Genomic DNA, 17,824 nt, shown 5'->3' with positions numbered 1-17,824 from the left:
GCTGTTCCAGCAGCATTATTACTCTTCACCCGACGAAACGTTTTTTTCTCCCTGGCCCGGCGTTTTTCCCACCGCCTCACCCTCTACCCCAATCTCATCTCGGCGATCTCTCGGGTTATCGATCGGCTCGCTGGCCTGAGGGCTATCACACACGGCCACTCGCACCATTCTGAGAGATCAAAGATTTCTCTCAGCTGGATTCTCCAACACCTGCTCTGCACACCACGGAGCAGTGATTAAACCCCTGCGCCCTCTTGTGAAATCATCTCTCGGCCCCCCCCCCAAAAAAAGGTCTCAATTCCCAGATTGATTGAGGTGAACGGTGAACTTCAGTTGAGGCAATAGTTTTTTTCCGTTTTTTTTTTTTTTTTCGATCTCAAAACAGCAGCGTGTAATCTGATATTAAAGCATTACCTCAGGGTTAAATTGTTTCAATTGTATTCAATTTGTAACTTTGTGTATTATACCTGCTGCTGGATGTCTAGAATTTCCCCTCGGGGATCAATAAAGTATCTATCTATCTCTGTAATTTGTCCTACGGATGTCTTGGCCTCACTCAAACTTGATAATTTACATTGCCTTGCCATGAGCACTCTAAGGCTATGTTTACATTACCAGGCTAAGATGACGAAAAATCTGATTTTTTGCTCAATGTGGCTCAGAGCTGATTTTTTCATGGCTGTGTGAACGAGCCAAATCCGATCTTTTTCAAATCAGATTTGAGTCACTTTGGCTAGGTTCACATTACAAGCCACATTGCTCAGATCAAATTTTTTGCTCAGATCAGATTTGGCAGTTCACAAATGTAAGTGAGCTGTATCTGTGTGTAATGTGAACAAATCTGTCCCTGAAACGCCTCACATGCTCACATTTTTTCATCAACAACAAAAAAAACATCATATTTGAGAGACAACTCGTAGCTTTATAAAGGGAAATGGATGAGTTAGCAGCTCATATGTGGAGCATCTTTTGTTTGAGTAGAGAGTAAACAGCTCATCTAAAGCTCAGGTTGAGGAGGAGAAAAAAGGCAAGGAGACTTAAATGTCCATGGATCAAATACGTATCTGATTAAGGACCACATATGAAAGGAAATCTGATCTGATTTGAAAAAATTGGAAAATTTTTCATTCTTACACAGCCATGAAAAAATCTGGATCTGAGCCACATTGAGCAAAAAAAATCAGATTTGAGTCACTTCAGCCTGGTAATGTGAACGTAGCCTTAGAGAGCTCATGGTATGAATTTTAGAGTCAGGCCAGGAAGTCACAGGACAAATGACAGAGATGGGAGTGACTACTCGATTTATGCACTGCAGTCACTTCAAAAAACAATTTAAAACATTGACCTGTTTCGTTTAATAGTGGTGAGCTTATGTATTACTTACACATACATCCTTACATATGGCCTATGCATTGTCCACACACTGACCATGTGCTACTCAATGCATTCCAGGACCCCCTGCAGTGAACAACTTGTAAACACCACATGGTCTCAAGAATTCTTCAGACAGTAGAGATGGGGTACCCAAGGCTGTTCTAACTGTATAACTTTATCTAAACCATTGATATAGAGCTCATAGCATAACCTATGATTAATAAATATATTTATTTATATATATTTCATCGTCGAAGCAAGCCGTCTGGCCTTTTTTCACCTCTTCGTCCTGAGCATGAACTTCAGACAAGCTGTTTACTCTCCACTCCAGCAAAAGATGATCCACATATGAGCTGCTAACTCATCCATTTCCCTTTATAAAGCTATGAGTCGTCTCTCAAATATGATTTTTTTGTTGTTGGTGAAGAAGATGATGTTTATACGCTACAGGGACAGATTCATTCACATTACACACAGATACAGATCACTTACATTTGTGAATGTGAATAAAAAAAATGGACTGTAAATATCTTTCTAGTCCATCCTTTCAACACATCCAGTCCGACGCTATAATATCTTTTACTAAAAAAAAAAAAAAAAAATATTTACTTGGATAAACTTTAATTTGATTACCGGATAGGTGTAACGAAGAGGAGGAGGTAGGATGCAAATGCAAGCCTTCCTTATTTTCCATTATTAAACTAACAAAGAACAAAACACTTGGGAGTAATATAAGGAAAAGGTAACAAAAACAAAACACTATAAAACAGAGGGTAAACTAAAAGACTGAAACAAACAAGCAAAAATAACAAACAATGAAACAAACTACATAAAGCAAACATGGAACATTAAAGACAAAAAAACACAGCAGGTCTGAGGCTAAACTAAACGCAGATAAATAGATCCAGAAAGAGTAACAGGACAAGGTCAAACAAAAAGCTTGACAGAGAACAAAGGGAGCACATGGGGTATATATATACTCAGGCAAACATAAGGGACACCTGTGGAAGCTATGACGGGACAGGGTCACGAATGGGACAAGAGGTTACAACACTAATAGCTAGGGTGGGGCTGGGGCAGAGACGGAAGAAAAACCAAAACAATGCCATGTGCTCAAAAAGCACATGGCTAGGGACACAAGACAGGAAAACAGAGGGCAGGAGCAGGAAGGACCCAAAAAAGGGGAAGACACTAGACACTTACTTGTTACTTGTAACAATTACTTGTTACTGAAAAAAATGCTCAGTTGTTATTGTATAACTGACCTATAGTCCTCTTCCCTGATCGTCTGTATCTCATTTATTGAGAATTCTTTTGAACTGCTCCTCCATATTCTCTACCTTCCCAGCATATTTCTACCCTTTTCTGTTTGCTGACAAACAGAAACAAACAGCACAGACTAACAAATCACCAAAATGACATTGACACAATGAGATATTCAGAAGAGACAGATTTGGAAATCTAATTATGATTAGTGTGAGGTGCGTTACCTAGTTAGCCATTTAATTGGGTCACTATTTGGACTGGAATGAATTATGCTTTCCAGAAAGTCATTATCCACAAAGAGGGGCTTGAAGACCCATCGCAAATCACTGCCAGGGGGTCAGCCGGCATTAATGACCACACTGACAGTAGCTGACAATGACAGTAATGACTAGGTAGACATCCCAGTGATTTCTCTGTGATATCTTCTGTGATATACTGTATCTCCACATGTTTGTGGTGAACATCCCTTGTTATCAGTGCATTCCATTCAGCTACTTTGTAAACAGCAGGTTGTCTAGTAGTGCTGTGACGATATATATATGACGATATATATCGTGAGGATGATAGAAAAGTGTTTATCGTGCTACTTACCTTCTATCGTCCCTATCATTTCTACAGTAATTTCACGCCAGGAAAGCGGTGAAAATTCTCGCTGGCCCAAATTCGGGCATCGGGTAATTTCAGGCTTCGCGTTCGGGCTCAGGTTTGGGCAGACAATCCAAACTCTAGTAAGCAGAACTATATTATTATTGTTATTAATTTTTCATTCTTTTAAATAGCAGGATACTTTGACTTTTATTTCTCTGCCCAAGTAAATAGTCTGTGATGTAGTCATCTGTTTTTTAATACTATTTTTATTTATTAAGGTATGGCATGATAATCACCATATAGCTAAGTAACCAAGTATTATTGTTAACAAAAACGAAGGAAATAACGAAAACTGAAAGTTCTCCTTAACTGAAACTAATAAAAACTAAAAAAAAAAAAAAAAAACTAAAAGTAACTGAAATTATAGATTGAATACCCTCATTTTCGTGTTTGTTAATTTATTTATAAATAAATATAATAAGTAAGTAAGCAATGATATTATTTTGTCATTTTTTTTTTAAGAATAACTGAAAACATACTCAAATTGTGGTATATTGTGATGTATATATCGTTATCGTGATATAAAAAATTCCATATCGTGATATATTATGTTTCCCATATCGCCCAGCACTATTGCCGAGTCTCTCTGTAGAGACGTATTACTGAAAAATAGATAAAAATTGACCTATTGGCACCATGCTAAAGGGGACCATCTACCATCTAGACGGTATAAACGGTATAAAGCCCTGCAGCACTGAGCTTTGTTCTCTAAAAGGATGGTGCTCCATTCAATACTTTTGGACGAGATGAGTTGGGGAGTTGAGGATGGTCAATCAGGTTCATTACCTTAATAATCTTCTTGTTACTGAATGCAATCAAATCCACACAGCAGTGCTGTAAAATTTACTTTAGGACATCTGTAAAATTTATGAACAATTCTCATGGGGAAAACTGAGAAACTAAGATGGGAGTGGCTACTCGATTTATGTACTGCCATCACCTTAAAAACTGTGTGTTGCTGAGCTATTGATGAGCGTGAAGTCAATTTTTTTGAAGTAGTTGGGTTAAAGAGCTCCTTTCTTTACAGTTTTAACAGCATTCATCAATTTTGCATCGCCCAGCTGGAATTAGGGTGTGTCTGTATGTCTTTGGTATCATGAGGGCACAAAAAATACGCCTTGCACGGCTCGCAAGCGCATAAATTCTCTTAAATGATCATGGGTATCTTTTCCATTCCTTTTTTTGTCCATGCAGCATGTAGTCTACATATAACAGTATATGATCCTCAAGTATCTGCTGTAACTACAACCTCTTTATCTAACCTAACTACTCTGTAGGGACCTATTAGTCCTAATATGTGTACCATTGCACTTTTCATGTGTTGTATTTTGTAAAAGCAGTGCTCTCTATAAGAAATATGTTTGTATTTGTTCCGTATATTGTCAGATTTTATTTAGATCACATGTCCCGTGATTACTGATGACCCATGGCATGCAGGTGTGAAATAACTAGGTTATTACAGCTTTATTCCCATACCAAGAGAAAACACAGACATACCCTTTCGTCCACTGTTCACTGCCCGTGGGCTCTGGCCAGCTGAGATTAGGCGGATTGAATTAATCTAATTACGATGTGGCTTGCTGTGTTGAAATCTGATTAGTGGGAGGTGGGGAGACCACTGCTTTTTTGTTTCTCACGTCTGCAGGAAGATAATAATAGAGTATTTTTTTCCTCATTGTTTGGTCCAGTGTACATGTACACTGCCATGCCATAAGGTCCGGTTAAAACAGACTCTGGTTTGTTTGTACCCTAAGTACGGTTTTATTGTGCAGGTATGAAAACAGTTACCACACTCTGGTACGTAATCTGGTCTCGATCCGACCCAACTATCAAATATACTCCTTTTATTTGAGCCAAGCTTCTGATAAGGTGCAGTTTAATTTCTGCAGCTAAGAACAATCGCTGTCTCTGCTGGTCCATGCTGTTTACACATGCGGTATGTACTGCATTCACTGCTCTCAGCCACACGACTGTGTGAAACCAAACCAATCAAGGGGAGAAAACACTGCAATTAAACAAACTGATCAACTGATTCGGACCTTAGGAACGAACGACAGGTGTGAAAATGTCTTAATTAGACCCTCAGTTAGACCCCAAAATAGTAAAGTGGAAAAAATACTGTGCCTGGTTCAAGGCTTGCTTTTCAAGTTAACCTACTGTGCCTTGTTTTTAAGTAAATCTACTGTGCCTGGTTCTCAACATAACCTGGTTGGTCTGGTTCAATGTTTTGTTTTCAAGTACACCTGTCTGGTCCAAGGCTTGTTTCTTAGGTAAATCTTCTGTGCCTGATTCCCTAGTAAACCTGCTGTGCCTGGTTCTTAAGTAAACCTAGTGTGCCTGGTTCTCTAGTAAGCCTACCATGCCTGGTTCTATGGCTGGTTCTCAAGCCCTAGAGTCGGACCATAGAAACGAACTACAGGTGTGAAAATGTCTTAATTAGACCTTCAGTTAGACGCCAAAATAGTCAAGTGGAAAAATACTGTGCCTGGTTCAAGGCCTGCTTCTCAAGTTAACCTACTATTCCTGGTTCTCAAGTAAACCTTCTGTATCTGGTTCTCAAGTAAACCTACTGTGTCTGGTTCTCAAGTAAACCTTCTGTATCTGGTTCTCAAGTAAACCTTCTTTGTCTGATTCTCAAGTAAACCCACTGTGTCTGGTTCTTAAGTAAATCTACTGTGTCTGGTTCTCAAGTAAACCTTCTGTATCTGGTTCTTAAGTAAATCTACTGTGTCTGGTTCTCTAGTAAACCTTCTGTATCTGGTTCTCAAGTAAATCTACTGTGTCTGGTTCTCAAGTAAACCTTCTGTATCTGGTTCTCAAGGAAACCTACTGTGTCTGGTTCTCAAGTAAACCTACTGTGTCTGGTTCTCAAGTAAACCTTCTTTGTCTGATTCTCAAGTAAACGCACTGTGTCTGGTTCTCAAGTAAACCTCCTGTGCCTGGTTCTTAAGTAAATCTACTGTGTCTGGTTCTCAAGTAAACCTTCTGTACCTGGTTCTCAAGTAAACCTTCTGTATCTGGTTCTCAAGTAAATCTACTGTGTCTGGTTCTCAAGTAAACCTTCTGTATCTGGTTCTCAAGTAAATCTACTGTGTCTGGTTCTCAAGTAAACCTTCTGTATCTGGTTCTCAAGTAAACCTTCTGTATCTGGTTCTCAAGTAAATCTACTGTGTCTGGTTCTCAAGTAAACCTTCTGTATCTGGTTCTCAAGTAAATCTACTGTGTCTGGTTCTCAAGTAAACCTTCTGTATCTGGTTCTCAAGTAAACCTACTGTGTCTGGTTCTCAAGTAAACCTACTGTGTCTGGTTCTCAAGTAAACCTTCTTTGTCTGATTCTCAAGTAAACGCACTGTGTCTGGTTCTCAAGTAAACCTCCTGTGCCTGGTTCTAAGTACACCTACTGTTTCTGGTTCTCAAGGAAACCTTCTTTGTCTGATTCCCAAGTAAACCTACTGTGTCTGGTTCTTAAGTAAATCTACTGTGTCTGGTTCTCAAGTAAACCTTCTGTACCTGGTTCTCTAGTAAGCCTACCGTGCCTGGGTCAAGGGCTGGTTCTCAAGTAAACCTTCTGTGTCTGGTTCTCAAGTTAACCTCCTGTGCCTGGTTCTCAACTAAACCTTCTGTTCCTGGTTCTCAAGTTAACCTGCTGTGCCTGGTTCTCAAGTTAACCTTCTGTGCCTGGTTCTCAAGTTAACCTTCTGTGCCTGGTTCTCATCTAAACTACTGTGCCTGGTTCAATGCCTTCTTCTCAAGTACACCTGTCTGGTCCAGGGCTTGCTTATTAGGTAAATCTTCAGTGCCTGGTTCTCTAGTAAGCCTTCCATGCCTGGTTCGAGGGCTGGTTCTCAAGTAAACCTACACTGTACTACTGTTTTAGTGTCCTGATCTCAATATATCTCTTACCAAATTAATAAATGATGAGCCCGTGCACAGATCTATAATTTTCTTAATTACACCCATACCGAGAGCTTATGAAAGAAGAGCTACTAGAGAGGTGTGTGAACTTGCCCTATTCTATTGTGTGATGCATGATGTGCAAAATGTGCTCTATAATTTGCCATTATCAAAACTGTGAAATATCATCAAGTGATTTTACACACACCCACATGCTGGCAGCTTGCTTATGTGTTCTAGAGGCAGGGAGGGAAAGAATGGGTCCGTGTCCAAATGTGTGTGCTTTATTGTATGACAGAATGTGTGTGTGTGTGTGTGTGTGTTCACTCACGTGTGTGTGGGTATCCTCAGGGTAGAGTGTAGGTGTTTGGCTTCTTAAACACTGAGCTTAGCCCAGCTGGTGACAGGAAGGGAGACACTGGAGCTGTGGCATGTACAGATGGCCGTCCACCCAACCATGATGCTGACTGGCCAACTATTATACTCTGCAAGCCTATAGTCTAAGAACAGCTATCCACGTGCACACACTAAACACACACACATACACGTACACATATGTGATTTGCACTATTGCCTAGGGCATTTTAGTGTTACACACAGTGTAGTTGGCACCCATGTAATGTTCAGGGCTGATATCATAAATAAATGGATGTCGGAAGAAAAAAGATTAAATGGGTTCATATTAAGCAACTGCGCAAAATCAGAGTTTATATATGTCAGATCAGTTGTCTGCCCCTGACTCTCAGTCACTGACTGGGTCAGATATCTAGCATGACAAATATTTGCCAGGCATCTGCAACTGGCGAGCGTCTTTCAGTAGTTTACATTAGGTGACTGTGCGAGTGCTGAGAGATCCCCGATTTGCCTCTGAGTTTTTAACAAAAAACTGTCGGCGACTGAAAAACTGGGCTAAAATCGTGTAGTGTGACTAGGCATTAGGAACCTCATGTGTTACAAATGCAGCAGTCCAACTGTAAGGTCGCCTGTGTGTTCGCAATAGCCCAAACCAGGCCCCATTTGCATTAGTAGGTTACACCTGATGCCCTAGGTCATGCTAATGCAAATGCAAATGCAAATGTAACTGGACTGAATGAATGATGGATAGTTGAGGGTCAGAGGCAGTAAAGCCGTATGGAACATGTTTGTGTGCATAATTCAGCCCTGTTGTGTTGCCCTGTGAGTGTGTGATATGTAGGCATGCATCTCCCCGTCTTTTTAGACAACAATATAAACACCTTTAGGCAGGCTGTTCAGACACAGATTAAGCCTATTCGTTTTTTAGCGTGTTTTCTTGATGGAAAATCCATTTCAGTCTAGTACAAGGCTCAGTCTGCGTCTGGACAAACAGGACCTCTGGGTCTGGCAGTTCCCCCGCTCTCTGCTTTCGACGCAGTGATCCGTCAGGATCTAATCCCAAATGCGGAGATTAATTGAAGCGCGTTAACATATTGATTTTATTTTCAGGTGGTTGAAGCCTTGATAGCTTCCTAATGGAAATGTGATCGATTAAGACTCATCACATTATACTGAGAGAACAGATTTGTGTGGGAACATGTCACTTGCTGCTGTGTTCGACCACTTTTGCAAGGCTTGAGTTGAGATAAAATGATGAGATAATGGAGAAAAGGCCTTGTGTGTAGACATTCTTAGAACGTTCAATCTGTCACATTATCTGGATGTTCTTAGAATGTTTGTTTTAAAACATTTGGTAACTTTGCTACAGCGTCAATTGTGTCAGTCTTTAATTTTTTTTTCCTGGGCATCAGAACTTTTAACGCCTAAACAATATTTGATATTGTTCTGTGTTAAGAAAATTAGTGTAAAAAAAACACTCAGTGCCAAAAATCAGAGTAGTATATGATAATATATTTTATTATATATTTATTGTGGGAGTAACATTGATTTGGGCAGGTGATAGATAGATAAAAAAAAATTAATAAAAAAAAATTAATTAAAGTAACTAGTACATTTTTTAAAATTAGTTTTAGGTTTTTTTTTATAATATGTGATCGTGGACTAGTTTGAGCTAGCTCATTTTAATTAGTGTGAATTGAACTTTGAACTAGTTTATTGAAAGCAGTGTGAACTGAACTTTGAACTAGTTCATTTTAAATGTGAACTGGCACAACACTGTTAACTAGCTAACTTCGTCCAGCCTGTGGAAACAGTGGCGCAGGCTAATGCTGTGTTTACATGTTAACATAGCTAGCTACCATTCTCTGTATGTATAATGCATAGACTTACATACAGTCTATGGTACAATGGTTATGGCACTCTTCCGACAATATGTTGTGAAAAAAAAACACGGGTAGCTTTTTTTTTTAGCTAACTAGCTACCTTAGTGCTAGCAAGAAACAACGGAATGTGCTACAGTGCTAGCTAATGTACTACTTAGCATCCAAGCTACTTTTTTGACTAGCTAGCAGTACTTTAAGGTTTTTGTGATTTTGTTGTGTTTTTTTCCACAGCATTTAGGTTTGTTTTCTATAATAACTCAATGTTATCCTTGTCAGTAGTCAAGTCAAGAGTCAAGAGGCTTTTATTGTCATTACATCTGAGTACAGGTACACAGTGTGATGAAATTACGTTCCTCCGGAACCATGGTGCAACATAGAACAACAAGCAATAGACAACATAAAGTGCAGGAGTGACGACAGTGCAACATAAAATTATAAAATTATAACACTAAATAACAATAAATACAATAAATACAAAAGACGAGACAATTTAAAGACAGGACAGTGCAGTACCGATACGGTATCTATGTAAATAAGTAGTATACAGTGGGTGTTAGCATTATTACTCCAGTCTACAGAAACAGTGAAGTGGGATACATTAAAAATAGATATAATGTTGTGCCTCATAGCAAAATTGACAAAAAACAGCAGTGGTTTATCTCGTATCTAATGGCTATAAAGGGGCGATTATGCAGTTTTATGCTTATTGCATTTAGCTAACTGGTTCCAAACTAGCTCCTAGATGCTTAGTGTGTTCCAGATCAGAGTTTGTCTACCCTCTAAATCACACTCTTGTTTTTCCATTTTCCATTTAGTTGGACAACCCAGACGAACAGGCTGCTCAGATCAGACGAGAACTAGACGGACGCCTCCAGATGGCCGATCAGATTGCTAAAGTAAGTACTATTGTCTGAATGATTCTGATAGAACCTCAGTAGGAAGCTGCTTTAAATAAGACCCAGAAACATGGCCTTGGTGGGCTTAAGTGCCTCTTTCTGAATATAAAGCAGATCCTTACCAAATTAAAACATGTTTAATAATGCAGTGACATCAGGGAGGAAGAACAGGTAAGGATACTTTATGCATGGCTGACGGTGATTTCCTGCAGGAAGGAGCACTGTATCTATAATAATAGAAAAAATCACTTCTACCTGTTCTCTGCAAGAACAGAGTAACAGAGCAGGCAATGCAAATTATTTACAGTGTAGAGTGGGGGTCCAAAATCTGAGACCTCATTGAAGATTGAAGAGGATTCTTTAAACCTGGAAATAAGTAAGGCGCACTTAAAATCCTTAAATTTTACCAAAAATCGTCAGTGCGCCTTATAATCCGGTGCGCCTTATGTATGAATTTTACCAGTCAGGTTGTAAAGAGCAGTAAAGCCACTCAGCTGAAGTACAGTATTATAAAGGAGTTCCAATGAAGCTGCTCCAGCACCAAGGCTGAAGCAGTATTAGCATTAGCCGCTAACCACGACGCTAGCTGTTTAGCCGTTCAGAGATGAGTATATCGGATATGTGGGATGATAGCGCTGATAGAGCCCTGGCTTACTGAAACACTCAGGGTTCCTCAGTGTAGCACGGTTGGGTGAAATTTAATAGCGGCTAGCGCTGCTGCTAACCACGGCTAGAACTGCTGCTAACGTAAAGTATTTATTTAAATAAGTATGAACTGAACTTTGAACTAGTTTATTTAAATTAGTATCAAATAACTTTGATCTAGTTCATTTAAAGTAGTATGAACTGAACTTTAAACTAGTTAATTTAAAGTGGTATGAACTGAACATTGAACTAGTTCATTTAAAGTGGTATGAACTGAACTTTGAACTAGTTCATTTAAAGTGGTATGAACTGAACTTTAAACTAGAGTAACTAGTAAATAAATGGAAGTGCTTTACTTACTTAAATAAACGGTTTCCGTAGAGAAATCTTGTAAATTTTGTGTAAATTAACAAGATGGCGACACCCTTGTTCCTTTCTATCGTTGCTTAAAATGCGCCTTATAATCTGGTGTGCTTTATCTATAAAAAATAAACGTTTATTGATGGTGCGGATTATAAGACAGTGCGCCTTATAGTCAGTAAAATACGGTATGACTAATAAAAGAATGAAGAGTGTTCTGGACTAATCCATCTTAAGAATAAAGATACTTCCTTTAATAAAATGGTTCTTTATTATTATTTTTTGTAGTTTTTTGGGGGGTTCCATTAGGTTTTTAGGTTTGAAGATGTTGACATCACTCAAAAAAATTATGTAGGGTCATGAATCATTGAGGTTATACTGTAGTATATGAACAAATATGCTTTTGTTGGAGTAACTGTCTCTACTTTCTAGAAAAGACAATCTGCTAGATTATAAAGCATTGTTGATGAGCATTAGTAACCTATTCTATTGGATGTACTTCTACCTGGACTACACAAGCTGTGTGTGCATTTGCACATCTGTGTCAGCAATGTGTGAAACTGAAAAGAACTGAAAAGAAACTGAAAATTTTTGGACATATAGAATTTGTTCTTACTGTTTGTCATAATCGAATAGATATACAAATTTAAGTATTGTTATCTTCTTCTTGACTTCCAGGCCGGTAAATTCCCAAAGTTTGTGTCGAAGGATATGGAGGCCATGTACATCGAGGAGCTGAAGTCCTCGGTGAATCTGCTCATGGCCAACCTGGAGAGCATGCCGGTGTCTAAAGGAGGCGAGTTTAAACTGCAGAAACTGAAGAGAGGGCACAACACCTCCATCATCGACATGGGCCAGGAGGACGAGAACCAGCTCTCCAAGTCTGACGTGGTCCTCTCCTTCACTCTAGAGGTACTGATCATAATTTTTTATGCAGCTTTCGAGAAGGTCAAGCCTTAACTTAATCATTTTTGTTGAAAATGCTTGACTGGATTCATTTGCAGTGACCTTAAAACGATGGCTGAAGCTTATTGGCCAATTATTTATCAATTTAGCATATATATTCATCTTTTCCTCAAATGTAGTCTGCCTTGTCTTACTTGGTAAAATGAGTAAAGCCAGTTTTTAAATGAATTAAAACCCAGAATCAGAAAAATCATCAGACAGTATTAGTGTGATTACCCTGTACCCTTTGATAAGTGTTCTGTCGCCTCGTGCTACCTTCTCAAACAGTACTTCCCTAGTGTACATTTAAGGTTTCGGTAAAACAGAATCAACCGGAGATCCGATTTAAACCTATAGTTACTTACACAAGATAGCTAACACTAACTAGCTGCTGCAAACAGAAGCTGTAAACAGAGTATACAGAGCTGTTAGCTCCTCTTTGGCTACTGCAGCTACCCGGTTTCAGCACTGCCTGTGGGTGATCCTGGGGAAAAAAACACGATACCCTTTATCGCTTGGTATTCTTATTGCCAGACATCTTTTGCTATCAAATGCTAGCTCTTTCGCCGCTCAGAGGTTTACAGTGTTAAAACAAGCTACGTGGGATGAACAGCTAGTTGAAATCTCCCTGGCTTACCAGGAACACTCAGGGTTCCTCAGTGTAGCACTTTTGGGCTGCATTAGACGTTAACTGTGGCTAGCGCTTATGGAAAGCTATCTTAGTGCCCAAACATCTTTTAAAGGTTCCAAGTGGGCATGGCAACGTTAAAAAGTGCCAACTTTTCTTGGAATGTGTTGCACGAATGGCTAGAAGTTAGTAAATAGAATGAAGATTTTTTGCACTATAAGCCGCTAACCGCACTAAGCGCTAGCTCTTTTGCCGTGCAGTGGCGAGTATTATTAGCCTGTAGCCTGTTGCTAACCCCAGCTAGCACTGCTGCAGCAGCATTAGCATTACCAACTAACCACGCTAAACGCTAGCTCTTTCGCCGCTCAGAGGTTTATGGTGTTAAAACAAGCTACGTGGGACGAACAGCTAGCTGAAATCTCCCTGGCTTACCAGGAACACTCAGGGTTCCACAGTGTAGCGCTTTTGGGCTACATTATACGCTAACTGTGGCTAGCGCTAGTGGAAATCTGCATTTTTAAGCAGACTGTAAATAAACAGAAGGGCTTTACTCACTCAAATAAACAGGTTTATTATAGAAATCTGTGCAGATAAACATCCAGTGCTTGTTTGAGTTTAAAAGAAAATGTATTTTTTTAATTACAGTTTTGTTTACTTGACTTAGCTTAGCTTTACAGGTCACCCACTGGTGAGACCTGCTGAATTTAAAAGGAAAACATGGCAACACCCCTGTTCCTTACTTGTGTCTTATAATGCACCTTTGGTATAATCCGGTGTGTTTTATGTATGAAAATAGACCAGAAAATAGACACTTATTGATAGTGGGTCTTATAATCGCCTTATAGTCCAAAACATATGGTATTTTGGGTTTATACTGTTTGCACTGCATGTCATGTTTTTTGATTGGATGTACATGTCAGTACATCCTCCAGTGGAGAATCTATGGTCATACTGAGGTAGTATCTGGTGAATAGGAGGTACTGTACTGCAGGGTGTGGCCTTTCAGTGCATTAGTGTAAACTTGCCTGCTCTACTTCCTGCAGCAATTTGTGGTTGAGCTTTTAAGCCTCCGTGTATCAGAGCAATGGTTTAGTGGACGATGAAAAAAAGGACGTAATAATTGCTTATAAACAATGTAATGATGTAATGGTGCGCTGCCTGTGTGATGCACCTGTCGCTCTTCATCAAGTAGATTGAGGATTTCGGCGAATTAGATTTACAAGCTGTTCAGTCTGAACATCTCGTTCGATTGCACGCCCGCCTTTAATATTACAAATCACAAAAAACGTGTTTTTGTGCATCTGTGGCACATTTCATTTGGATTTCATTTCCAAGGGAATTTAGAACCCGTCACCTTGTGTTTATCACACTCCGGCTGGAGAGAGAGAGAGAGGACAGAGCAACCTTTGCATTTTTAAGCATCGAAAACAAGGGTGTGTGTGGGTTTATGTGTGTGTGGATGTGTACTCGTTGTATATTTTCAGCAAATGTCATGACTTTGTATATACAGCTCTGGAAAAAAAAAACAAGAGACCACTTAAAAATTATGTGTTTCTTTAATTTTACCAAATTGAAAAAAAAAAAAAAAATGGATGATCACAAGCCAACAAACCAAGCTGAACTGCTTGAATTTTTGCACCAGGAGTGAGTAGCATAAAGTTATCCAAAAGCAGTGTGTAAGACTGGTGGAGGAGAACATGCCAAGATGCATGAAAACTGTGATTATAAATGTAAACTTGTTTTCTTTGCATTATTTGAAGTCTGAAAGCTATCTTTTGTTATTTCAGACATTTATCTTTTTCTACAAATAAATGCACTAAATGCCAATATTTTTATTTGGAATTTGGGAGAAATGTTGTCTGTAGTTTATAGAATAAAACAACAATGTTCATTTTACTCAAACATAAACCTATAAATAGCAAAATTAGAGAAACTGATTTAGAAGCTGAAGTGCTCTCTTAATTTGTTCCAGAGCTGTATATATAGTGGTTATTGTGCTATTATATGTGGTTGCTATGATGTTGCTACAGAGTTGCTTATTGGTTGATAAAATGCTGTTTGGTGGTTTCTATGCAGTTGCTATGGTATCTAAGGTTGTTGCTATGGGGTTGCTATGTACTTTTAAGACAGTTGATACAGTGTTGCTGGGTGAATATTAGGGTGTTTCTTGGTGGTTTCAAAACAGCTACTATGGAATTCCAAGTGGTTGCTGTGGTGTCCCATGGTTGCTATTGTATCACAGTTGGTTGCTATGGTTTTGCTCTGGTGGATCAGGTGCTATGGTACTGCTGAGTGGTTGCTGTGTTGTCCCAGTTGTTACTTTGTTGTTGCTATTGTATCTTAGTTGGTTGCTATGGTTTTGCTCTGGTGGATCAGGTGCTATGGTATTGCTGAGTGGTTGCTGTGTTGTCCCTGTTGTTACTTTGTTGTTGCTATTGTATCTTAGTTGGTTGCTATGGTTTTGCTGTGGTGGCTCAGGAGGGTGCTATGGTGTTGCTTAATAGTTGCTAAACTGTTTTTGTGGTATCACAGGTTGTTGCTATGGTATCCAAGGTGGTTGTAAATGCTTGGCCTGTTAAGTGGTTGCAATGTTTGGCTACATGCTGCAGAGTGGTTGCTCTGGTACCCTACAGTATGTGGTTGGTTGGGTCTGTGTTTCTAGTATATCATTGTGGCATAGAAGGTGTCTGTTCTTTCCGACACCATTCATTTCTTTGGGCACAAGTACAGTAAAAGTGTGTGTGGGGGCATTTTTCACCATTTTTACATATTAATACTAACGCTAGAGGTTAGCAGCTAATGCTAATGCTAACGCTCCAGCCTTAGGTAATCGAAGCTTCCTGTAAATAAACAGAAGTGCTTTGCTCACCCTAATAAACAATTTCCGGAGAGAAATATGTGTAGATTAACATCCAGCCTTTGTTTAACTTTAAAAGAAAAAAAGATACAGTTTTGTTTACTTAGCTTAGCTTTACTAAGTTTATGTATGAAAATAGACCAGAAAATAGAATTTTATTGATAGTGCTCTTTATAATCTGGTGTTCCTTATAGTGTGCAAAAATATGGTACACTGTATTTGATACATAGGAGCCACACGTTAGGTATGACCCTACACACTCTGATAAGGATTAGAGCAAAAAACAATGCTTCAGCCGAGCCTAGACACCCTGCCGTAAAACACCCCTTACATTTTCCTCCTTATCTCCAACCTTAAGACACTGGGGCCACTGGGACAGCCCTACCCACACGCTCCCAGCAGTAGAGCAGTGTAATGAATGCCCCATGTGGGCAGCTCCTCCTGCCCCAACAGCTCTGTGGTGACAGAATCATGGAGTGCATTGCCCTACATCCCCTGTGCTTCTGCAGCGGTGCAGTGATTTGTGAGGGGTTTGCTTTAATACGACTGCGCAGAAAGATAGGTGATCTTACAGTAGATGCTTTTTTTTTAATGTACCTTCTTTCTTGATGCCAGTGTGTCGTCCCAGGCACATTTATGGTGGAATAGTAGGTTAAAACAATTGAATTTATGTATTTGAAAAAGCTAGTTAAAAAAAGCTACTTACATGTAGTTCCTTGGCTTGTGCAGGTGCTACCTTAATGATGATGCAAGCCATATGACCAATAATAGGTAATAGGTAACAACAAAGTAGGCAGATGAGAGGATACTAACAAGGCTAACAAGGAATGGGTCACTTTAGTGGGTTTGAAATGAAATTGTAAGATTCTTCTAAGCATGGCTACTGCATATTTATTGTAATATTTAACATTATACATGGGGGGAAATTTAGGTGCTGCAGCTCAGTTTAAGGGTGTTGGACATCTTCTTGTAGTCTTGGCCATCTTCATGTAGTGCAACAATTAATCTTTTAAGGTCCTCAGAGAGTTATTTGCCATGAGTTGCCATGTTGGAACTTTCAGTGACCAGTATGTGAGAGTGTGAGAGCTTTACTACAAAATTGAACACACCTGCTCCCAATGCACACCTGAGACCTAGTAACACTAACGAGTCACATGACATTTTGGAGGGAAAATGAGAAGCAGTGCCTAATTTGGGCATTTAGGGGTGTAGACTCACTTTTGTTGCCGGTGGTTTAGACAGTAATAGCTGTGTATTTAGTTACTTTAAGGGGAAGAATAAATGTACACTGTTATATAAGCTGCACACATACTACTTTTCATTGTATGCAAGAAGGATATATAAATGTTTGCCCATTTCCTCCAAACTATCAAACTATTGTTTTTACCCCTTTTGGGGAGGGTTCAAGTCTTAATTAGGGTTGTCAGACCTCCCCCTCCCCCTAATTCCCCCATAAGTTAAGCCCTGCTTGTTGATCATTTATAACATGTAGGGAATGTACATCATTCTTTTGTTTCCTGCTTGTTTTGTGCTTAAGTATGGCTAACAAGGCTCATGGCAACCAACAAGTTAACACTGTTTAAGTACACTGTTACATGATTAAAACTGACAGTTTTAAGCAATTACTACTTCTGTTACTGTACTTACCTGGTAGATATAGCTTTCCATTACTTTCTAGCACTATTAGCATTGTAGCTCTGGTACAAAACTCTAAACCCTAAACATGTACTACTGTATATCTGGGGTTAATTGGGGGTTTCTAAATTTGTATAAGTTCGATTTTGGGCAAAGCAGTTGTTTTAACATGGTTAACACACAGTAACAAAGCTATTTATTCATCCTTTTCTCCTTCACCTTTCTATTCTCAAGGTTGTGATCATGGAGGTGCAGGGTCTGAAGTCACTGGCACCCAACCGCATCGTCTACTGCACCATGGAGGTGGAGGGAGGCCAGAAACTACAAACAGACCAGGCAGAGGCTTCCAAACCAACGTGAGTCACATCAGCTAGCTTTTCTAAAGTGAAGATACAGTACAAGAGACAATCATGCATAGAATTGGGAGATCGCTGGTTCG

The 17,824-nt window shown here is 39.4% G+C and overlaps 1 protein-coding gene across 10 annotated transcripts in view; it reads left to right on the top strand.

Annotated features, from left to right (window-relative positions):
- Positions 1 to 17,824, top strand: part of cadpsa (Ca2+-dependent activator protein for secretion a) — a 214,045-nt gene that overhangs the window by 66,153 nt on the left and 130,068 nt on the right. For all 10 annotated transcript variants that reach the window (XM_022682798.2, XM_049471434.1, XM_022682796.2 and 7 more), the window contains exons 4-6: positions 10,235 to 10,315; positions 11,999 to 12,232; positions 17,620 to 17,741. In XM_022682798.2, coding sequence (XP_022538519.2) covers positions 10,235 to 10,315; positions 11,999 to 12,232; positions 17,620 to 17,741 — 437 coding nt within the window. The remainder of the gene's footprint in view (positions 1 to 10,234; positions 10,316 to 11,998; positions 12,233 to 17,619; positions 17,742 to 17,824) is intronic.

Source organism: Astyanax mexicanus, chromosome 24 (genome assembly GCF_023375975.1).
Source record: "Astyanax mexicanus isolate ESR-SI-001 chromosome 24, AstMex3_surface, whole genome shotgun sequence".
NCBI classification, from domain to species: domain Eukaryota; kingdom Metazoa; phylum Chordata; class Actinopteri; order Characiformes; family Acestrorhamphidae; genus Astyanax; species Astyanax mexicanus.
The sequence above is the reverse complement of the archived record's forward strand: the minus strand, read 5'-3'. Positions and strand labels throughout refer to the sequence as shown.